Consider the following 23,779-nt stretch of genomic DNA (forward strand, 5'->3'; position numbering starts at 1 on the left):
TGTGAGATGTGAACCAACTCCATAGAGATTTTCTCCTCCAGCGTTTTGGAGCTTTAAGCGTCAAACTACAAAACACTGGCGTCTTATACTTTAAACCTCCCTCTCCTGAATGCGGAATAATCACATTCGGGATAGGAATGTGTTGACGCCGGCCACAGGTAAACACAGATCATTGCAAAATCATGGTAAACAGGTGGTTTCCCCTTTTGCCGCCTTATGCATTTTCCCGTGGCCGCAGTCGGGGTAGGCTAGTTTACATGTAGCCTAAAATAGTTCCAGTATAGTCCTCTCCTCATTGTTGGGCTCACAAGGATGTATCAACAGACAAGGTAACTGAAGTTACATGATATTTCTGTTTGTAGTTCATAGTAACAGCTATCAGTGTTGTTGAAATCCACAGAAAATATGATTGGAAACCTGTACTTAGGGAAATAGGATGACAACCAAGCAGCAAGCATATGCTCGCTTGTATGATGGGATGGTACAGCTGATGGTCATCCTATCATAAGAGAAACCTGGAGACTTCCATTACTAAGAGGCTAGTAATGGAAGCCTCCAGGTTTTTATTATGGCTCGTGTATGTGAAATGTTCCAGTAAATTTATTCTCTTATCCAGGAATTGATAAGGAGCCAGTGCCTGAAAACTTTCGCCTAGAGGAAGCTGATCTTCAAGAAGACCTCTCAGATGGACAAGTCTTGGCCAAAACCTTGTATCTCTCTGTAGATCCTTACCTGGTAAGCAGGTTACACTTTTTTTTTTCTGTGGTTACACTTTTTTTTTCTGTTGGGAACGAGATATCACATTCAGAGTGATACATTTATTTTATAGTATGACAAAGCCCAGAACAAAAATGCAATACATTACAGATTACTTAATCCTTAGCTGTGGTGGCTCCATTAGTTTTCATTTTTCAGGCAAAGAACAATTTTAGTAAGTACAGAACATACCTGTTGATCTTAGACCAGCCATAGACAGTTCGAATCTCGCCCGGTTCAGCAGGGACTAGCCGAGATTCTAACCATGGATGGGCAGGCTGAAAGTACTCAAGTTGATCGATAGATCAACTTGGGTACAACTAGCCTCACAGATTTTACATGTGATTATCGCTAGCGGCTGTTATAGCGGTGGGAGGGATTCCCCTGTTAACACTATCAGTGTTGGAATGGGCAATCTGTGGTTGCAGAAAAGAAATTTGCTCCATCTATGACCAGCTTCACTAGTAAATGCAGTGTTCTTGTCACTCCCCATGGGTTTACTTCCTCTTTGATTCCCTGCAAAGGTAAAGCATAATGGACTACTATGCATCGCATAGTAGTCCATTATGTGTCACTTACCTGACACAGGAGCCAGCGAAGTCACCGCTGTCCCCTTGTGTACGGAGCCTCCATCTTCTTGGTGGGTCTCGCTGCTCCGGCGCTGTCATTCGACGGAGCCGCGATGACGTCACTCCCGCGCATGCGCACGGGAGCCGCCACTCACGGCATATAGCTGTTAACAACACCGCGCTCAGTGCGTCTGCGTGCCGCTGTCTACGGCACATGCGCCGGAGACAGCAGTGCCTGTCTTTTGGTTTAGGAAATATTTCTTGGACCTACAGGTAAGCCTTAATCTAGGCTTACCTGTAGGTCAAAGTGGTTTGTAAGGGTTTACAACCACTTTAATAGCCATTCAAACCCCTTTGTGTCAACATGTGTGCATGTTATCAGGCCAAAATCACCCGAGTATGTCAACTTTTTTTTTTTTTTTTTTTTATTTAAGGACTGCAGAACATACAAAAAATGTAAGTATTACAATAAAATGCAACATTGTCCATTACCAGTCAGAATCTATAGCTTACAAAACAATTATTCAAGAGCAATAATGTATATTCATTGCAAACTTCGTAAAAGACATCGCATTACACGTGGTGGTAGTGGTCTACCGTCACCTCTCTCATTAACTACACCTGGAGAGAGGGCAAAGTTCCCTGGAGGACTGGCATTGGTAATAACTAACGTGTAGGTCGCTCTCATCAGTAAGGGGACCGAGTGAATAATGCAGTACCAAGTTCAGCAGCCCGAAGGGGTGTTTGCTTTTATATAGCTAAATGTGGAGTGTTATCAGAGTTCAGAATTCAAAGGGGGAAAGTGAAAAAGGAGCAAAAGTAGCGTTGGGGGGGGGGGGGGGGGGGAGGAGAGGTGGACAGGAAGTTAAGGGAAATATAAGGAAAGGGAGGGGTATGGAGCCCCAGTGGCACCAGCAACCCTGCACCTTGCTTTAAATCGTGATGGAGGGCTCATAAATAATTCTTATATTCCTCAGAGAATTGGAAGAGGCTCCACCGCATCCACCGGGCATTGTGTTCCTCCTCTTTTCCCCTCAAGGCAGCTGTGAGCTGTTCCATCTGTTGGATATCACATACCCTCGCAAACCATTGGGAAACCCCCGGTGGAGACTGTTGTTTCCATTCACTGGGGAAACACGCCCTGGCCGCACCCAGAAGGTGTTTCAGTAGTGATTTATTAAATCGTCTTCCGGATAGAGGGGTCAGGTTCAACAGTATTGCTGCTGTCTTGTCCTGGAGGGCGATATCTGTGAGTTTGTAAATAATCTCAAGAACCTGTCTCCAGAAAGGGGCCAGGACCGGGCACTCCCAGAAAATGTGTAGAAGTGTACCAATTTGATTGCCACATCTCCAGCAAAGTGGGCTCAGTCCCGGGTACATGGCCACCAAAATGGTGGGTATCCTGTACCAACGTGTCAAGACTTTATAGCAGATCTCCTGATACTTGCTACAAAGAGATGATTTGTGGCTGATTTGTGATTTGTGATTTTTTTGTTTATCGGTAAACGTTGTCCCGAGGTCTCTCTCCCACTTCTCCAAGTATGGAGGGTCGTGCTGGGATGTAAGGGTAAGTAGTATATTATATGAATAGGAAAGGGATTTTCCCATATTGGCTCTGTTTCCAAACATAGACCCTCAAATGGGGTAGGTTGTCTCCGAAAGCTTCCCACCTCTGGGAGGGATTTGATGAAGTGAGTGAGTTGCCACAGCCTCCATCTACCCAGGGCAGAAGAACCCGGGTCGAGATAAATGGTGGAAAGATTGTGCCACTCTGAGGGACCTAATAAGGAAGAGGCTCTGATTAGGCCCTGGTCTTGTTGAGGCCAGTATGCCCTGTCAGAGATGCCCGGTGTGAAGCTTGGGTGACCGATTATCGGTGTTAATATCGAGGGGAAGCTGAGAGAACCTGCCAGCTTGAAGTATCTGTTTAGTTCTTGTAAAGTGGGTTCAATTAGGGGGTGTGAAATGGAGAGTCTGAAGGGAGTGATCCCACACCATGGTAGACCCTTGATGTGGAATGGAGCCGATTCTCCTTCCAGGCGGACCCATAGTTTGTAGGGCAGATGCCTACACCAATCTACTGCTCTGTTCATATGAACCGATGTGTAATAGAGCGCTGGGTCGGGGAGCCCGACCCCACCCTTGGATTTCGATCTTTGAAGAAGGGTCCTACCGAGTCTTGGAGGCTTGCCCTGACACACGTAAGAGGTAAAGGTTTTACGCAGGGCCTTGAAAAAACTCTGCGGTATTCTGATAGGCAATGCCTGCAATAGGTAGAGCAGCCTCAGCATGATGTTCATCTTTAACACGTTACATCTACCAAACCAAGACACTGCCAGATTCCCCCATTTCTCCAGGTCAGAGGAAGAGGTCCTCAAGAGGGGCTGAAAGTTGAGTTGGTAGATGAGGTGCGGGTCCGCTGGAATCTTAGTGCCTAGGTACTGAATGGCATGCTGTTCCCATTGGAAGGGAAAGTTATTCTCGAGGCGTTTTTGCAACCTGAGAGCGACAGAGACGTTGAGCGCCTCTGATTTTTGCAGATTAATTTTGAAGTCCAATAGGTCGCCTTAGCGGCGCATTACGGACAGGAGACTCGGAAAAGATATGTGTGGTTCCGAAATGTAAAACAACAAATCGTCCACATACGCAGCCACTTTATGATGATATGAGCTAGTCTCTAAACCTCTGATGTCCTTATTTTGCCGGATATGTTGTAGGAGGGGCTCTAGGGTAAGAATGAAGAGGAGAGGAGACAACGGGCAGCCCTGCCTCATGCCATTACTTATTTTGAAGGGGTTGGAAGCCACCCCATTCACTCTGACCGATGCTGTAGGGGATGAGTAGATGGCTGCTATCCATGACATTATGGGGGGCGGCATCCCCAAGCGCTGCAGGGTAGCCAGGAGAAAGGTCCAGCTCACCCTGTCAAACGCCTTTTCGGGATCCGTAGATAACAGGATGAGTGGGACATTAAGGTGCTTGGCCTTCGACACCACATTGATTGTTCTCGTGGTGTTATCCTTCGCCTCTCTGTTCCGAATGAATCCAACCTGATCCAAGGGGACCATATGCTGAAGAACAGGCCCAAGTCTCTCAGCTATAATTTTTTTGAACAGTTTTAGGTCACAATTAAGCAGTGAGATGGGCCTGTAGTTCAAACAGAGAAGCGGGTCTTTTCCCGGTTTAGGAATTACAGAAATGTTGGCCCTCAAGAGGTCCGGCGGCATGGGGTGGCCGTCTAAAATTGCATTAAATGCCATGACAAAATGGGGCCCTAACTGGGCTCGAAATGTTTTATAGTAGGCAACTATGAAGCCGTCGGGGCCCGGTGCCTTTCCGCTAGGGGACTCCGCCAGTGCAGATGAGAACTCTTCAATCGTTATTGGGCGTGCGAGTGCCTCTAATTCTTCCTCATTAAGCGTAGGTAGGTTCACTTCGGTAAGATAAAACTCAATCGAATCCATCTTATCTCGGAGCTGCCCCCCCTCCGAGTGAGGATGCAGGTTGTAGAGGGCTTCGTAAAATGCATGGAAAGCCTCCACCATTTCTGCGGAATCATACATTTTTGCACCTGTGTGGGAGGAAAGGGCTGGGATGTATGAAGCGGTACTTCTACTTCTCAAGGCATTCGCCAATGACCGACTGCACTTGTCTCTGTACTCGTAGAAGGTCCTGCGAGCTTGAAGGAGCTTAAGTTTGGATTGAAATAAAGAATATTCTCTAATCTGCTCTCAGAGGCTGACCACCTCCCCCTCCGACTCCCGGTCCGGGCGCTATTTATCATGTTTTTCCCTTTCATATAGTTTAATTAACAAATCGGACATGGTTTTCGTCTTGGCCGCCTTAATTCTGTGTCCATGTTTGATAAGTATCCCTCTAACAAAGCATTTGTGTGCTGCCCAAGTAGAGAGGGGGTTGGGAACCGACCCTGTATTGCTTTTGAAGAATTGTTCCATTTCTCGTAGAACGTCTGCCCTGACTTCAGTGTCCTGCAAGAGGGACTCATTGAGTTTCCAGGTCTTTGTGCAGGGAACCCCCTGGCGTAGCGTTATCACCAGGGAGATCGGCACGTGGTCTGACAGTGCTATGTGTCCGATCTGCGCGCCGGTGACTAAAGGGATTGAGCTGTGGGAGATCAGGAAGAGATCTATCCTTGAATAGGAACCATGTACTGCGGAAAAGAAGGTGTACTCCCTCTCCTGCGGATGGAGGATATGCCAAATATCTACCAGGCGATGGGAGTGCAATAGATCCCTAATCCGGTCTCGAGCCCTTAGAGACATGGCAGAAGAGCCCGTGGAGGAGTCCCTATGAGGGTCAATGGTGAGGTTGAGGTCGCCCTCAAGTATTAATGTTCCCTCAGTGAACGAGGCCAGGGCGTCCAGACATGCAACGAGGGCTGAAAGTTGGTCTACATTTGGCAGATACAGGTTTGCTAGGGTGAAGGTTTGAGAGTGAAGTGAGCCTTTGACAAAAAGGTATCTACCCTCATTATCCGCGAGGAGGTCACTCAGCTGCCAGGGTACTGTTTTAGCTAGAAGGATACACGTGCCTTTGGATTTGGAGTTGGGCGAAGTGCTGTGATATGCTATCGGGAAATGTTTGTTATGAAGTTTTGGAATTTGGTCTGACCTGAAGTGGGTCTCTTGTGATAAGACCACGTGGGGCTTCTGTCTCCACAGTTCTGTGAGGCAGCTAGTTCTTTTCTCGGGAATGTTCAGGCCCTTAAAGTTCCAGGAGACAAATTTTAGAGTCATGTTGATGGATCAGGACTGGGTCGTCGGAGCCCCAAAAAGGGGAGAGGTGTCAAGAGAGGAAGGGGTAAGGTGGGGGGAGGAAGCTTGAGGGAACAGGAGAGAGGCAAGGAGAGTTCAAAAGAGTGCCCAAAGGGCTTAGAAGAGCGAAAAAGGATAAGGAAGTAGTAAGAGATTAAACTAAGTCTCCGTTTGGAGAGATACTACCCTCTGGGCAGTAAGGGCCTATTGGGGGAAGAGGTAAGGCACTTCAGGGGGACAGGCCCTAGTGGTACCACGCCCCCCAGACAGCTCACCATCTGTCTTGGCCATGATTGGGCACTATAAGGAATGTGTACTTCTCATGTAGTATTAGTTTGTAATAAGAAAAAGGCAATGTGGCAGTTTAAGCAAAATAAAAATAAAACATTTAACTGTTCTATAACACAAACAAGATGACATCCCATAATGTAATGGTAACAGGTAATAGCCCAACACAAATAAATTGCACTCTGGAAACCGGGATCAGCAGCCAAGCCCACCCCCATGTCCCAAAGGAGTAAACCACACAACCCCCGCCCACCCCTTGGATGTCTGTGTCGCCTACCAAAGTGTTGGAGCGGCCGCTCGCCAGCAATCTGGGTGGTAATGTTGAGGCATATTTTATCGTCAGGAGATTCTGGTAGGAGTGGCCTCGGTGTCCTCCGCAACCAGTTTAGTCCCCAGAGGGGGTGTGTCCCAGTTGGTTGGTTCTGTGGAGTGCCTCCCCCTGGGACCAGTGGATTAATTCCATTTGAGATGGTGGCCCACTCCTTGGAGTCCAACCCTGTAAGGTTACAGTGAGGGCACCGAGGCCAGACCGTGTACGTGGCCAGCGTGTAGGTTCCCCCCACATAATGCAGTGGCCTAACCAGTATGTGTGGGTCTAATAAATGAGTTGTAGTTCTCCAACAGCTCAATGGTCCGCACGGGTCGCTTGGAGGAGAACGACAACCCCTTTTCGTCTGTCTAAAACGTTTACATCCCCTGACCCCGACCCATCAAACCTTCAAGGACACCCCAAGTAACATAGAACAACCCAGGCCATATTGCACTCCTAATAAACATTGTTGTGCATTGGAAGGTTTCATATCAATTGTATAATGAATAACAAAGATAGGACCGCGGGGAGCACTACCACCCCTTGACACTCCCTTTACCTTGGGTCAATCTGACTGTAAACCCAGAGTGGATCAGATGAGAAGGGCAGATACTCCCCACGTGGTCCTATCCCACATCACTGATTACATACATATCCCCATATATCCCCTGGTTATTAAAACAAAACCAAACACAAAATTAACAACGAGGGAAGGGAGCTCCATTAACTGCCCTCTAAAGGAGTCCTGCAATGGGTTCAAGCCAAGTCCTGTCATCAGGAGGCCCGACTGTTTCCAGGCAGGCCTCAAACCTTTGGCATCCAAGACTATGAGGCGGCAGTCCATATATTGGCTCCCACTTGGGATGGTTTTGTCCCGGGTTAGTGGCCTGATTTCAACTGGCCACTAAATAAAAATAAAAAAAAGGGGGGGGGCAACACTTTCAATCATAAACCTCATTCCTGAAGTAGGAGAGTCCAGGGCTTCCTCTGCGGATAGTCTCCAATCTCAGGGGTCAGGGAGAGAAGTCAACTTGTATAGTGCAACACATTGTTGGACCCAGTAAGGGAAGCTTACGGTTCATTGTCCTGCGGAGCCTGCGATACTCTCCGCTGGGTCCTGTGGTTCCGCCGCTGTCATTGGGATCTGGCCTGTGGGATTGCTGGGGGATTCCCTCCAGCCGAGGGAAGAACAAAAGCCAGCCAGTTGGGTATGTCCACTACTGGCAATCCAAGGGAGCTTAAGAATGCAGAAACCTCCGTGGGGTGCCGGAATATATAAGACCGGCCCCCCTTACAGGCAATCAGGTGAAATGGGTGACCCCACTTATAGGTGATCCCTCGTTCCACAAGCTTATCCAGTAAAGGCTTCATACATCGCCGCATGTTGGTGCATGTTTCCAATTCAGTGACTCTGGCCGCTGTATGTGTGGCTTCCTCTTTGAGCCCTGCAATTTCATCGTGAAGCGCTGATTCGATCCTGGAGGCCATTGACTCCGGGTCCGGTCTCCTGGGCAATTTTTGTAATAGGGTCCATATGGCTTGGTCAGCGCTAAGCCCTGGTGGTCTGTGCATCACTAGTGTCTCTGTATTTGCCTGCCCCTCAGACCATGAGCGAGGCGTGGCGGACAATGGCGTGCTGGCCGGTGTGCTCGGGGAGGGCCGGGAGTCTCGTGAGTCCCACAGCTGCGCCCCACTGTGATCCCCATCTGGGCTATCTATCAGGGCCAGGGACAAGGAGCGGGGGAAGCAGGGAGAGAGGTCACTGGGAGGGGAGAACGGAGGCAAGTCTGTACCTTGAGCGCGTTCTCCCTCTCTTCCGGCAGGCGAGCTGTGTCTCGTGCCTGTAGCTGTAGTTGGCGCCATCTTGGCCGGATTGGGAGTGGAGGCCGGTGGCTGTAGCGGGACCAGGTACCTCTCCATTTGCTCGGGGAGCACACCGGATGACAGCCTGTTTGTTCTCTGCCACATTGGGAGGTCAGGGAAGTGTAAATACGGGGCTAGCCTGTGAAAATGAGCCGCTGAAGGGCCGCAGACCGGGAGCCCAGAGCCAATGCGTCCTCACAGTTCCATGCTGAGACCACGCCTCCGTATGTCAACTTTTGATCAGGGTCATTTGGGTAGTTTCTGTTGTCATTATGATTTAAAAAGAGTAAACACAGTTGATTGATAATACATGGCTTTAGCCCAACACTAACCATGAGTGAAAGAAATGTTTTTGTGTTATCATTCATATTCTCTGAAAAAATCATATATTTTGCCAGGGTATGTAAACGTATGAGCACAACTGTATTACCTAAATTATACAGCACACTTTTTTTTAAGGCTATTATCCGATTAATCAAAACAATAATCGGCCAACTAATCAATTATGAAAATAATCATTAGTTGCAGCCATAATCCCCAGGTTTTTGTAAGGAGGTGACTACTTTTAGTGGGGGAATTTGGGTGGACTATGACTTGTGGTGTGTAACGTAAGGACATTAGGGCTGATTTTTGCCAGTTTATCTTAAGCCATGAAAAGGTACCAAAGTGTTCTATTATATGCATGGCTAGTTCTAAAGTATTATGGGGGTCCTGCATGTATAGGATAATATCGTCGCCATAAAGGTCAATATTGTCCGTTCTGCCCCCTATGGTTATACCTCCTCGGGGACTGAAATAACCTCATTGCCAGTGGTTCTATTCTTAATGCAAATAAAAGAGGGGACAATGGACATTCTTTCACAACGCTCTATACAGAATTACCGGGGGAGATAATATGCCATTCATCTGAAGATTAGAGCAAGGGCGTGACAATAGAATGGAAAATCATTTTCTAAAGTTGCCACCAAAGCCAAAGTGTCTTAATGCAGCTTGTAAGAAAAGACATTCCATCAAATCGGAGCCGGAGGCCAGTGTCAAGAGGGGACAGGGCACTCGATTTGGGGCAAACTTGCACAGTTGGGGTAGAATCTGCATTCTGCGTATGTTTATAGTTGTTATAGATTTTCCAGGCATAAAGCCCACCTGATCCATGTGTGTAATGGAAAGAATTATCTCATTGAGTCTCCTAGCGAGGTCCTTAGCTAGTATTTTGTAGTCAATATTTAATAATGAGATTGGCCGGTATGAGGCCTACTGGATCTTTATCCCATTTCACCAATAAGATATCCGTGTCAGTGTACATTAAATAAGGGAACTCCATTTGCTGAAAGGCTGGCCCATATACTTTTGGCAGAATTAGAGCAATAATATCTTTTTATCTAATATAGACCTCTAGAGGGATACCATCTGGGCCTTAGGTTTTACCAGTTGCCAATGTAAATACCACCTTTGTTTTTTCTTAGCGCTATTGCATGAATGAAGAATCAGCTGGAAGCTACCTTCTGATATGGAAGATCTCTGAAGTCCTTTTCAGTAATGGCATTGGAGTGGTTGAGCAAAGCAAGAGCAACCAGCTGAAAGTTGGGGATATCGTTTCAGATTTTAACTGGCCCTGGCAGACAAAATGCATCTTGGATGGCAGCTCACTGAAAAAAGTAAGTCGTGTTCAACCCAGTCCACCTGAAAGTATTAATTACTCTTTATATGTAGCACCCTAATGTTTAGGCAGGGTTGCTAGTAAATGTATTTGCCAAGTGATAGTTGCCTTGGCCAATTCATAGGAGGTCAATTGATTTCACCCTAATTCGGGAATTGCTGCACTTCTTTCTTCTGTCACTAGATGGCCGGGTATCCAGTGGCATTAGATAGGGCAAGAACATTGCAAGGACAGATTAGGAATGAATGGGGTGTCTCAGCCAATGGGCTGGGGGAACCTATTTATTTGGGTAAGGTCAGGTGATCGGGATTCTGTGCCACCTGGACAGCTGTCTGGGTGGACATGTGTTGTACTGCCTGGGCTGCTAGGCCAGAGCCTGAGGCCTATCCACGGGACATCTGGCTGCTAGGCTGTCTGAGGGCCTATCCAGAAGCAAGAGAGCAGTGGGTTGGGACTGCAAGAGTTTGATTGGGACTGCGACTTGCAGTCCAACCAAAAATGATGGTTCTGCCGGCCGTAGAACCTGACGTGGTCGGAGGCAAAGGGGAAGCTGTTGCCACTAAAGGACCATCCCCCTTTTTACCAGGGACCACAGGGAGTAGCCGAAGCAAATACAAGAGCAGTATTCTCCCCAACCGGGGACGGTGAAGAATTAGGAAACTTCGAAAGGTGTCAAGTCAGGGACCCAGCCAGCGGAGGTGACGCTTGCAGAGCAGTCTTGGCACCGAGTAGGCCAGTGGGGTGACGCTTGAGAAGTATATGTGAATACCAAGCCAGGGACCCAGGAGGGACGCGGGGGGTGATGCTTGAGGAAGATACTGTGTGCGAAGGTCGGAAGAGCTTAGGGTAACCAGTGGCAGTGGATCAGTAAGTCTAGTGAGAGGGACTAGGAGCTCAGCGGAGTGAAGATTTACAAGAGGAGATTGTAGAAATAAAGGAGTTTGTTACAACTTATGTTAGAAACTGTTATAAGACTGTTGCCATAGGAGACGATCATACTCATGCAGATGTGGAGTCTTGCTAATTCCTTTCCCTGCATGGCTATCTGCCTATAGAAGTCTCAAAGTCTGCCAAATCAACATTACAACTACTAAAGGTTGTCCTGGTCCTAACCCTCTCTCCCCCAGTTCTGTTCAAGAGAAAATAAATCTCTTTTGCATTCAAGAGGTGTCAGCTGTCCCTAACTCTGGAGGTCACCATTAGGCCCCAGGGGCCCTGGGACCTTGCTAGATATACTGTATATAATCTTTGTATTTTTAAGGTTATCCAGTATCCTTAGTTATTCTCAAATTGAAGTGCAACTCCAGACAACTTGTTTACAGCTTTGCAGAGAGTTGAAAATTACTACAACTGCTTTTTTTCTTGCCCCTTGGGGAGGTTGTCCTGGTGAAGAAAGGAAGGGAGGAAAATATAACCCCCCCCCCCCCCAACAACAACACTTTCTAAAACTAAAAGACATTGTACAAGACTGACCTCATAATATTAAAATAAAAAAACTGCTTTATTCAGTTCTTTCCACTACTAGATAGCCCAAGTCTTCTAGGATGGTTTGGTGACCAGTACTATTCAATCCAGTGTTGGCCGTGGCTGTCATGGACCCACCCCCTGGGGGCGGGGGGTGCATTTTCATGCAACCTGAGGTCAGAGTATTACTGCATTGAAAGGTGGTCACAAATCATTTCATGGTTGCTGACTAATGTAGCGGCAAGGATAAGGAGGATGGTTGTATGGAAATGTGTGTCAGTCAGCCTCAGGGAGGGGGTCTTTTTTTGTTTCATAGTTACATAGATAGTAATGTTGAATAAAGACACTAATCCATCCAGTTCAACCTGAGTGAGTGTCTATAATTGTCCCTATCCCTATACATTGTCTCTCATTTAGATGCTCCTCTATTATTATTATTTATTTAAGGTACCCATATAGCGCTGTCAATTTACACAGCGCTCAGAGTCTTATGCCGCGTACACACAATCGGAATTCCGGCCAGAAAAAGACAGATGAGAGCTTATCATCGGAAAATGCGACCGTGTGTATGCTCCATTGGAATTTAGCTGTCCGAATTTCCACCAGCCAAAAAATGATAGCATGTTCTCAATTTTGCAGACGGAAAAACTTTCTATCAGAAATTCCGATCGTGTGCATGCAATTCCGATACGCCAAAAATCACGCATGCTCAGATTCAACTACGAGACAGAAGCTATTGGCTACTGGCTATTGACCCTCCTTTTTCTAGTCCCGTCGTACGTGTTGTACGTCACCACGTTATAAACGATTGTAATTTGGTGTGACCGTGTGTAGGCAAGACAACTTGAGCCGAATTCTGTCGGAATTCCGTCGGGAAAACCATCAGAGCTTTTTCCGACGAGAATTCCGATCATGTGTACGTGGCATTAGATAGACTTCAGCTACAAAGCCCAACTGAAATCACAGAAATAGATATGTAGCCGGATAAAAATGAAACAAATTACCTCTTTATTTACAGTAAAATCTTGGATTGCAAGCATAATTCGTTCCAGGAACATGCTTGCAATCCAAAGCACTCGTATATCAAAGCAAATTTCCCCATAAGAAATAATGGAAACTCAGGTGATTTGTTCCACAACCATGTGTTCATAAGTCTCTCAGTTTATAGTCCATATAAAAAGATTATAGCAATGTGATAGGTTAAAATCTCCATCCATAAATGGCAGCCTCTACAAGGGGATTAGAAGCAAAATCCAGCAGGAGCTACAGAGTATAAAAGAGAAGAGAGGCGCCTCTAAGTGTAGCAATATAGTTACATTTAATAAAGGTAAAACATTTAGCAACTCACATGGTTTATGAATAAATGTTGTACCTTTATTAAATGTAACCATATTGCTACAGTTGGAGGCACCTCTCTTCTCTTTTATACTCAGTTGTGACATGATGCTACTTGTATATCAAGACATCGCTTGTTTATCAAAGCAAAATTTATAGAAAAATTTAGCTCGTCTTGCAAAAGGCTCTCAAACCAAGTTACTCTCAATCCAAAGTTTTACTGTATAGTCGTGTCTACTTTCCTGTTACAGCAGTCCAACAGTCCAACAGACACCAGAGTTAGAGAGTAATGCTGGCAATACACTTTACGAAAAATTGGCCGAAATTCGGTCATTAGACCGTTCGTTTGTTTTTGCGGCCAATTAATGGGCACAAAAAAAATCGATAATCGTTTGGACGTTTTTTAACTGAAAAAACGAAGGACAAGTTTGGAAATTTTCTGCCGAACGAACGATAAATTAAAAGGTTAATGTGTTTCCTGTCCGATTTGTCTGCACTAGGTATATGTAAAAAAACGAACATAAAATGTATTTATTTATGTCCACTGAACGATTTATCAGTCATTACATGATGGCACCATTGTTTGCGCTTGCGGCAGAACGTTCGTTTTTCGAAATTGGGTTCGCCTGATTTTTCGTATAGTGTATGGCCAGCATTAGACTCCGGGCACTCAGTATTGATTACTCAAAAACAGACTTGTCCCATGTAAGTGAATAGAACCACACTGCAACCACAAGCCAAACACATGGCTCACAGTTGCAGCAATTCCTGCAATGCAACAATCGTCATTTATCAGTAATGCCTCAGTAAACAATCGCCATTTATCAATAACTCCTCAGTAAGCCTCTTTTAGCCCCATCCAATCGCAGCCTGCCATAGACTTTGACAATATACCCGCAGCAGCTGGAAGGTGCACCTTTCCCTCCTAGATGCACCAAAATGTCAAGAGGGATGCACCACTCCTAGGCAGCCCCATGTGCACAACACACATCCCACAGACTAAAAGATAGCTCTCGTAAATGTACTATAAATGACTGAATGACTGTAACTGTTATTCATTTTTTTAAGCACAGCTGGACCCCAGTCTTGTGGATGGACACATATCTCATTACCTGGGTCTTCTTGGAAGTACTGGCTTAACGGCTCTAATTGGTATAAGGGAACAAGGACATGTGACCCCTGGAGCTAATCAGACGATGGTGGTTAGTGGTGCTGCTGGTGGTGTTGGTTCATTGGCTGGGCAGGTAACGTGGCATTGTTACTGTGATGGAAAATAAAGTGTTGTCACCTGTCGTGTCCTCAGTAGTGCATTTTGTGGGGTCTTAGAGCAATTGCAAAAGTGATTTTTGGATGGAAATTGAACAAATTGTCTCCAATCTAGACAATTGCATCTGATCATCTAAATGGTTTTGTACAAGTGTTTTCTTTATATATTGTATGTATTGTATATCACAAATAGAAAATCCATGACTCGTATTATTGTTTTTCTCATTTCATTCTCTTAAATCCTCTGTAGATCGGTCACCTTCTTGGCTGCTCCCGTGTTATAGGGATCTGTGGATCAAACCAAAAGTGTGCATTTTTGACCTCTGAGTTGGGTTTTGATGAGGCTTTGAACTACAAGATGCCAGGACTTACATACAAGCTAAAGGCCTGCTGTCCAAATGGCGTGGATATCTACTTTGACAATGTTGGTGGAGAAATTAGTGACATCGTTATCAGTCAGGTGCCTAGATATATGCATGTTTTAATTATTTACTAATAAATAAACTAATTTGCTAATTTAAGGCAAAAATATTGACTTACAGCTTGCACACAGCTGACTCTTTTCCTGCCCCCATGTGACAAAAACACTCAGGCCGCGTACACACGGGCGGACTGTCTGGCCAACTAAGTCCGTCAGACAATCCGACAGACAGTCCGTCCTACTTTTGAATGAACGGACTTGACCACACACGATGAACAGACAGTCCGCTGAAAGCTTGCGCGATGACGTGTACAGCACGTACGACGGGACTAGAAATACGACGTCCAATACACTGCAATGCAACCTTCGGCCGTGTAAATCCTTTCTGAGCATGCGCCATACTTAGTCCGTCCAACTTGCCTACTCACGAGCGGACTGTCCGCTGAAACCAAAGTTGGACGGACAATATTACGGAAATTCCGAAAGACTTAGTCCGCCAGACTGTCCGCTGAAAAAGTCTGCTGAAGCCCACACACGAGCGGACTGTCCGCTGAAACACGTTTCGGCGGACCAAGTCCGTCAGACAGTCCGCCCGTGTGTACGCGGCCTCAGAAGTGGGACAGAATCATGGGCTTTGCCCATTAGTATCAAAATTACACTGAATTCATAAAAACATGTATATTTTATTACAAAAAATAATCTAAATATAAAAAGTCAAATAGATCACAGGTCCAAAATTATATCACCATCTCTAGATATTTGTTCGGTATAAGTAGTAAATAGTGAGGGGAGATTAGGCGCTCCAAATGGTGTATAAAACAATGGGCAATGGCAGTAATAGCAAAGTCTAATAGTCCATACTGATGACTAAGACAAGCAGTTAAAAGAAGGCAGCCATCCTCAGAGCGTGTCCAGAACATCTGTAAAACATGTGGAAGAGCAGAGAAAGGGAGGCACCAACTAAGTGTAGTATTAAAAGTTCAGCATTTAATGCAAAGGTAAAAACAATTACAAGATCTAAAGAAGATTTATGCCCATCAAGATCTGGTCAGTCCTGGCAGTTCTACTGCTGCTCTGCAGATTCCTCAACTGGTCCGACAGCTGGTGGAGATGTGTGCCTTGTGGAGCTAACCCGCAAAACGCACATTTCCACCAGCTACTGGGCCAATTGTGGAATCTGCAGAGTGGCAATAGAACCACCAGGACTGACCAGATCTTGATAGGCATGAATTTTCTTTAGAGCTTGTAATTGTTTTTACCTTGTGCATTAAATACTGAACTTTTAATACTACACTTAGTTGGCACCTCCCTTTCTCAGCTTTTATACAACTAGCAAATGACAATTGTCATCTATCCAAAAAGTCATCCACAGATGTAGCAGCATGTGTTGTATCATGCATGAACACATGGAGGGGAGAGTGTGGTGGTGTATTTGAATAGGTTTCTTTTTCCTGACTTAAAGCACTTATCCAGAATGTGAGGATTGATGATCGATGTGCTTATTAAAGTGGAGCTCCAGTGCCCCCCACGAAAAATACTGTAGCTGCTGACTTTTAATATTAGGGCACTTACCTGTCCAGGGATCCGACGATGTCGGCACCCCAGCCGATTTTTAAATTGACTCTCAGTTGCTGCCACCTCCATTCCTTCTAAGGGAAACTGGCAGTGAAGTTTTGAGGCTTCACAGCTTGTTCGCTACTGCACATGCGCGTAGCATGCTGTGCTTTGTGAATGCCCCGGTGGCGGGGAAGGAGGAGGGGGGCCGAACTTGCGAGGGACCTTGCAGCTGTGAGGTCTCCTGGAAGTTGGGATGGGTACCTGTCAAAAACAGGTGCCAAATGTGGCAGCGAAGGGGGGGGGGGGTGTTAAAAAAGTTGAGCTTCCCCTTTTGGGTGGAGCTCCTCCTTAAGGATCCTTTACATCAGCTGGTTGATGGTTTGATTCTATGTATTTTTCCCAACCATTCCCCAATATAGATATAGGATGTATAATGTTGAAGAGATTAATGCACCACACCCTGTGATTGCGAATTTTCCATATGCTAAATATAGGTTCTCCCCATTTGCATTATACAACACATGCTGTTAACTCTGTGGACTCTTGTGAGTGTTGGATATCCAGGAGGGTGCTCTCTGTTTGCTGTCCTTATCTGCCACCCCACAGCCTTAGGATCTGTGACCATCTCCCCAGCTATACTGTATATTATTGTTGGGTACTGATTCTGAAATGATATGTAACAAGGCATCTGTCATTTAAAAATGTGAAGTCCCGACCAGAGTGGAACTGGAGCGAACATTGGAATTATATTTTGCTGAGAATAGCTCCTCTGGGGTTTCCACTTCTTCTCTCTGGGAGGCCCACAAGGCAGTCCTTCGGGGCCAGTGCATATCCCTCTCCTCCGCCTTGAAGAGAAACGCCAATGCCGCCCGTAGAGCGCTCCTGGATAGACTCTCGAGTCTGGAAGCGAGGCTGCTCACCTCCCCATCACTGGCCACTCTTAGGGAGCTTATCAGCGTTCGGGCTGGGCTGAAGGACATAGACATCGGTAAGGTGGAGAAGGCCCTCCTTCGGCTTCGGCAAACGTATTATGACAAGGCCAACAAGCCGCACACACTCTTAGCCCGACAACTTCGCGAGCGGGCGGCGACTTCGTTGCCTGCCCTCCTTAAAGATGCAAAAGGCATCCTCCAGTCCCATCCCGCTAACATCGCCCAAATATTTCATGACTATTACTCCGTTCTCTACAACGACCCGAGTGTCCCACATACTCCTCCCTCATCTGATCTTTCCCGCGATATCGACTCCTACTTGAGAGACTGTGACCTCCCTGTCCTCACCCCTGCGGCTCTTGAGACCCTTAACTCCCCACTCACGGCAGAGGAGATTGGGGATGTGGTGAAATCTCTACCCAATGACAAAGCCCCGGGCCCGGACGGCTTTCCATACCGGTACTACAAGACTTTTCTCCCACATTTACTGCCCCATATGACGACCTTGTTCAACTCGTTCCTCTCATCCACACCTGTCCCAAGGGACATGCAGGCCTCCTATCTTACGCTCATTCCTAAGGTGGGCAAAGACCACACCCTCCCGTCTAATTACAGACCGATAGCACTCCTCAATACTGACCTAAAGATATTTACGAAAACGCTAGCGGGCAGATTAAATACTCTTCTGCCGTCCCTCATACATAGGGATCAAGTGGGCTTTGTTCCCCTTCGCCAAGCTGGGGATAACACGAGGAGGGTCATCGACCTAGTGGATGTTGCGAACAAGGCCAAGATGCAGGCTTTACTGCTCAGTTTGGATGCGGAAAAGGCCTTCGATAGGCTGAGCTGGCCTTTCTTGTTTGCAACGCTCCGACGGGTGGGCATAGAGGGCCCCTTCCTCAGAGCCATTCTGCACTTGTACTCATCCCCCTCGGCCAGTGTACGCACCCAATTTGCCACATCATCTGCCTTCCGGATCTCTAACGGGACCCGGCAGGGCTGCCCGCTCTCCCCCCTCCTCTATGCTCTGTGTATTGAACCCCTGGCGGCCCACATCAGACAGAACCCGAACATCCATGGGATTCCGGTACGTATTCGCGATTTCAAGATCTCTCTCTTCGCTGATGACGTTCTCCTGACTCTCACGCAGCCCCATATCTCTCTCCCGAACTTACATCTCGAACTGGATAGATATAGTGCTCTTTCGGGGTACAAAATCAATAGCTCTAAAACGGAAGCCCTCCCCCTTAATATCCCCCCCTATACTGTATCGGTACTGTCACAATCATTCGATTATACGTGGAGGACGTCCTCTCTAAAATACCTGGGGGTCCACCTAACGCCTTCCTACGACTCTCTCTATGCAGCCAACTTTCCCCAACTGCTTGTATCCATCAAAACATCCTTAGCCAAGTGGAGATCTCTGAGGCTGTCACTGCTTGGTCCTCTCGCAACACTAAAAATGACCGTTTTACCCAAACTTTTGTACCTCTTTGAGACTTTGCCCATCCCTATCCCTGCCTCACTTTTTAGAAAACTCCAGAGTGACCTTTTAAATTTTTTCTGGAACTATAAGAGACACCGGATCAGCAAATCAGTTCTGTACGCCCCCCGTACCCAGGGCGGCCTAGCATTCCCCAATATAGCCAAATACTACCTGGCTGCCCAGTTGCGTCCTGTGGCCTCCTGGTGCACTCTCCACGCTTTTAATCGCTGGACGCAGATTGAGAAGCTGTGGTTAGCCCCCATTCACCCGAACTCCATGCTTTGGAGCTCGGATATTACACATGGGGGGGCACACCTCCTGGGCCCCATGGCGCTGCTGCGCACGCTTTGGCGGCGTGCGAAATTGTCGTATCCGCTTACTACTGACTCCTCACCGGTGACCTCATTCCTGTTCACGCCAAATATCCCGGACAGCCTGACCTCGCAGATGTCCCACTTTTGGATGAACAGAGACTTATTCCATTATGGACAGCTGATAGACCCCAGAACTAGATTTTTGAAATCCTTCCAAGACTTACAGAACACCTTTAATCTACCCAAACAGGCCTTCTTCAGTTATCTGCAACTTCGGCACTATGCCCATTCCTTTGTGGCCAACCTTTGTTTTTCCCCTTTAACTGAATTTGAAAAAATATGTTTGGAGGGCTCTTCCCCACAGGGTATGATATCTCGCACCTACCAGCTTCTGATTGCGTCCCCCTCACCGGACGGGCCAAGGCATGCCTATATGGGCAAGTGGGAGCAGGCCCTGGGTGAAACTATACCTTTAAACACGTGGCAGCGTATCTGGTCGCAGGCTTCCAGAAGCTCCATTTGCGCACTCTACAAGGAGAACCAATACAAGATCCTATTCCATTGGTATCAGACCCCGGACCTGCTCCACTCCATATACCCACTGTCTGACTCCCGTTGCTGGCGCTGCCATAAAGATAGGGGAACGTTATTCCATATCTATTGGACGTGCCCCCTACTTCGCCCATACTGGCTGATGGTGCAGTCCTTGCTCCGATCTATCTTCGGCGCTGAGGTGCCCTTGGATCCCAAAATTTATCTGTTGGGTCTGCCACCCGTCTCCTTCACTAAAAGGTCACAGAAACTATTGTCGCATGTATTAACCGCAGCCCGCTGCCTGGTGGCCCTGAAATGGAAGCAGACGGACCCCCCCTCCTTATCTGAGCTCCACGCCAGGATCAGAGATGTTAAGAGGATGGAATACCTGACGGCCTCCCTGAATGACACCCTTGATAAGCACGACGGAATCTGGGGGCCTTGGGTCCTATTCGAGACTCCCCCAGCCTACTGATGTATGTTTTTTTTTTTTTTTTCTTTTTTCTCATGGGGCTATTGCTCCCTGAGGTGGCTGTTTTTTTTTGGGGGACAGCCCTGGGCTCTGGGGGCGGGAGGCTGCCTCAACCCTTTTGCACCCTATTTCTATTCTTTCTCTTCTCTTCCTGACTTAGCTTTTCCCTTCTCGGATGCTCCTATTGCTATATGTTGAAGTGACCTGTCACAGGAGACCCGCTATTGCGGCCCTTTTACTCTATAGTAGTTTATTAGGATCTCAGGGGTCATAAACTTTACGAACCGCCACATACTCTTACCCCTACTCGGGATGCTGGTTTAACTGACAATCTGATGTTGTGCTTATGACTGTACTATGCATCATCCTGTGCTCTTTATTGGGAATGCTCTGTTCTCCTTTTTATTCTTTTTTCCTTTTTCCTGTTCGCACGATTCTTCGTGTTCTTGTTCACCCTTCCTATTTTCCCTCTATCTCTTTAAGTTCCCTTCCTTTTTCTTTTTTGGTCACAGAAAGGTTTGTTAAATTGACCGGTAGCAGGCTGCAGGAATCTAACTCTCCCGGTAACTGAGTGTCATTGTACTGTAATGCATGAGTTGATGCAATGTTGTATTCTTTGCCTTTGCTTACTGTGGTCTGTGACCGCTTACTTTTATTGCCTGTGCCTTATTGTTCCTTCTTTGATTTCTTTGTTTCACTTGAAATTTCAATAAAATGTCAGTTTTCAAAAAAAAAAAAGTGAAGTCCTGAAGAAGTGGCAACAGCCACAAAACGCATTGACTTTTTGGATAGATGACAATTGGCATTTGCTACTTCTATACCTAAAAACTATCTATAGATGGTGATATCATTTTGGATCTGTGATTCATATGACTTTTTATGTTTTAGATGATTTTTTGTAATTTTGATACTAATGGGCCATCCTTGAACAACCTTTACTTTCCTTTTTTTCTTGATGCTATATACAGTACTAGATTGGGTTGATGACCTATTAGTATAGGGCTGGGTTAGCCCTCTCTACCATATAATTCTCCTACACTTCTATGTGTAAATCATACTTAACGAAACAAGTGTTTTTCTTGGCCAGTAGTTGCATTGGAAGAGTGGAAGTGGGGGGGCTCCCTTTTGTGTCTGCAGGAGGTGGGCAATTAAGTGAACCTGTTACAATGCAATAAACATAGCTTATATTTATAAATTGTATTTACAGGTATCCTGTGTTGCCAATGATGATCATTACATATGGAAGCTGAAATTGCCGCACAAAAAACACAACATATTTGGTGTTTTGGATTGTTTTACTTAGAGAAGTTGCGAACCCCCAAACACCCACCCCCAGATATTGTTGCTGCTGACTTTTAGTATTAAGGTACTTACCTGCCAGGCATCCAGCAGTGTCCTCACTCGGGCCAATTCATGAACCAGCTCTTGGGTGCTACCTCCGCCATCTTGACTAGGGCAAACTGGCAGTTTCCTACTGCACATGCACAAATCGCGTTGCACTTTCCTAATCGGCTGGGTGTTGTGATTTACTATTGTGTGTTGTGATTGGCCCACAGCTATCACATGGCACAGGGTGCTGTGATTGGCCCAGGTACCATGTGATAGCTGTGGGCCAATCACAGCATTGATTTAGGGATCATAGCTGTTATTAAATAAATGTATTCATAACAGCTTTGTTGACATTGTGAATATGTGATTCATTGCTTACCGAATCACAAGATCCCCTGGCCACTCAAAGTAGCCAGGTACCAGGAGCCGCAATCTGCAGTGCCCAGTGGACACAGCAGTTGCAGGAGTGGTGCACAGCATGATTTTAACCCAGAACAGGATTGATGATGTGCATGTATGTAATCCAGCCTGCTTGTGCTGCCCTGCGGCAGTAAATGTACTGTGGCTGGGTGACAACTGATTAAAGTAGAACTTCAGTAATTTTTTCATATTTCCATTTATTAAATCCTCTGCCCTTGCTGTTTTAACTTTGGATAGTAAAACATTTTTTTTCTGCCAGTAAATACCTTATACAGTTCACTTCATGCTTCTTGTCTGGTAAAAAGCCAAGGCGTATGACATCATTCTCAGCGCTGTCTCTCACTCTTGTGAGAGTTTGCCAGGAAGGGAGGGAGGTGAGTCATAAGTTGTTTTTATTACAAATTATGTGAGCAGACTGCAGTTCCTCTTGAATTACTTAGTGTTGCAATATGGGTTAAATGCCCTGTGCAGGCAACACAATGGAGAACTGAACCACTAATTGCTCACACAATACAGTGTCCTAGGTCTCCAGAGGTCCGACATCCCTGCACAATGCTCCTACCAACAGCGCTTCTGCTCCCTAACTTGGGATGGCCGAACTGTTCGCCCGGCGGTCGGTTTGCGGCGAATTTGGCGTGTTCGCGATTCGCCCGATCGGCGGACTATTGCCGCTGTTCGCCAGGCGGACATATGTGTTTACAGTGTGAAAGAACTTTGACCCATGATGACACATCCATCATGGGGTACAGGACAGCCAATTGAGACATTTCAGCACATGGAAAATTGGACATTCCCCCTACCTTATAAATAGACCTGATGTGGCGGCCATTTTACATTCTGTCTTATGTCAGTTTAGGGACAGGACGCTGTGTGGAGCAGGGAGAGACTGTAGTGACACAAATCGCTAGCTATTAAGTCCACAAAGGTCCTATTAAGGACTGATATAGGTGTAGTACAGTATATAGGGTTCAGTGCACTGCTGTGCTGGTGATTGCAGCAGCCTGTCCTTTGTCAGTGTAGGGACAGGACGCTGTGTGCAGCAGGGACAGTCAGTTTAATCACTAGCTAGCTATTACTATTAGGTCCACAAAGGTCCTTTTAAGGACTGATATAGGTGTACAGTATATGGGGTTCTGGTGCAATGCTCTGCTGGTGATTGCAGAGTGCACTGCTGACTGATTCTGCAGCTGTCTTTTGTCAGTGTAGGGACAGGACGCTGTGTGGAGCAGGGACAGTCAGTTTAATCACTAGCTATTACTATTAGGTCCACAAAGGTCCTTTTCAGGACTGGTATAGGTGTACAGTATATATAGGGTTGTACACGTATAATATACTTTCTTCCAAAAATATAAAGAATATTATACTTGACTGCTGCCCGATTCTGCAGCTGTCTTTTATCAGTGTTGGGACTGAGGGACAGTCTGCAAATCACTAGCTACTAGGTCCACAAAGGTCCTTGTAAGGGCTGGTATAGGTGTACAATATATAGGGTGCTGGTGTAAGGCTGTGCTGCAGATTACTGCGCTATTCTGCAGCAGTCCTTTATCAGTGTAGTGACTGAGGGACAGTCTGCAAATCACTAGCTACTAGTTCCACAAAGGTCCTTGTAAGGACTGGTATAGGTGTACAATATATAGGGTTGTGGTGCACTGCTGTGGACTGCTGCACTATTATGCAGCAGTCTTTTATCAGTGTAGGGACTGAGGGACAGTCTGAAAATCACTAGCTACTAGGTCCACAAAGGTCCTTTTAAGGACTGGTATAGGTGTACTATTTGGTGTGCAGTATATAGGTGTGTAATACACGTATAAAATACTTGCACATATAGAAAGCATAGTATAGTGCGTTTCCACTGTGCAGCATTGTGACTGCTGAGTGGTTCTGCAGCGATAGTACAAAGAGTGACAAACGCAATAAAAAAAAGTATTATAACTGGTGTGATAGACCAGTGGCCCCCAAAAACGACAGATTGAAGTGGGGTGTTATATACCTTCTTCCACATACATACTGCACTTCACTAGAGACTTTTGT

General features: G+C 46.3%; 1 protein-coding gene across 4 annotated transcripts in view; it reads left to right on the forward strand.

Moving 5' to 3' along the window:
* The window catches only part of LOC143943054 (prostaglandin reductase 2-like), a 76,628-nt gene that overhangs the window by 32,282 nt on the left and 20,567 nt on the right, over nt 1-23,779 (forward strand). For all 4 annotated transcript variants that reach the window (XM_077464549.1, XM_077464552.1, XM_077464551.1 and 1 more), the window contains 4 exons: nt 617-735; nt 10,025-10,216; nt 14,091-14,261; nt 14,534-14,743. In XM_077464549.1, the coding sequence (XP_077320675.1) occupies nt 617-735; nt 10,025-10,216; nt 14,091-14,261; nt 14,534-14,743 (692 nt within the window). The remainder of the gene's footprint in view (nt 1-616; nt 736-10,024; nt 10,217-14,090; nt 14,262-14,533; nt 14,744-23,779) is intronic.

Source organism: Lithobates pipiens, unplaced genomic scaffold (genome assembly GCF_037356315.1).
Source record: "Lithobates pipiens isolate NorthernLeopardFrog02 unplaced genomic scaffold, aLitPip1_a1.2 Scaffold_30, whole genome shotgun sequence".
In the NCBI taxonomy this organism is placed as follows: Eukaryota; Metazoa; Chordata; class Amphibia; order Anura; family Ranidae; genus Lithobates; species Lithobates pipiens.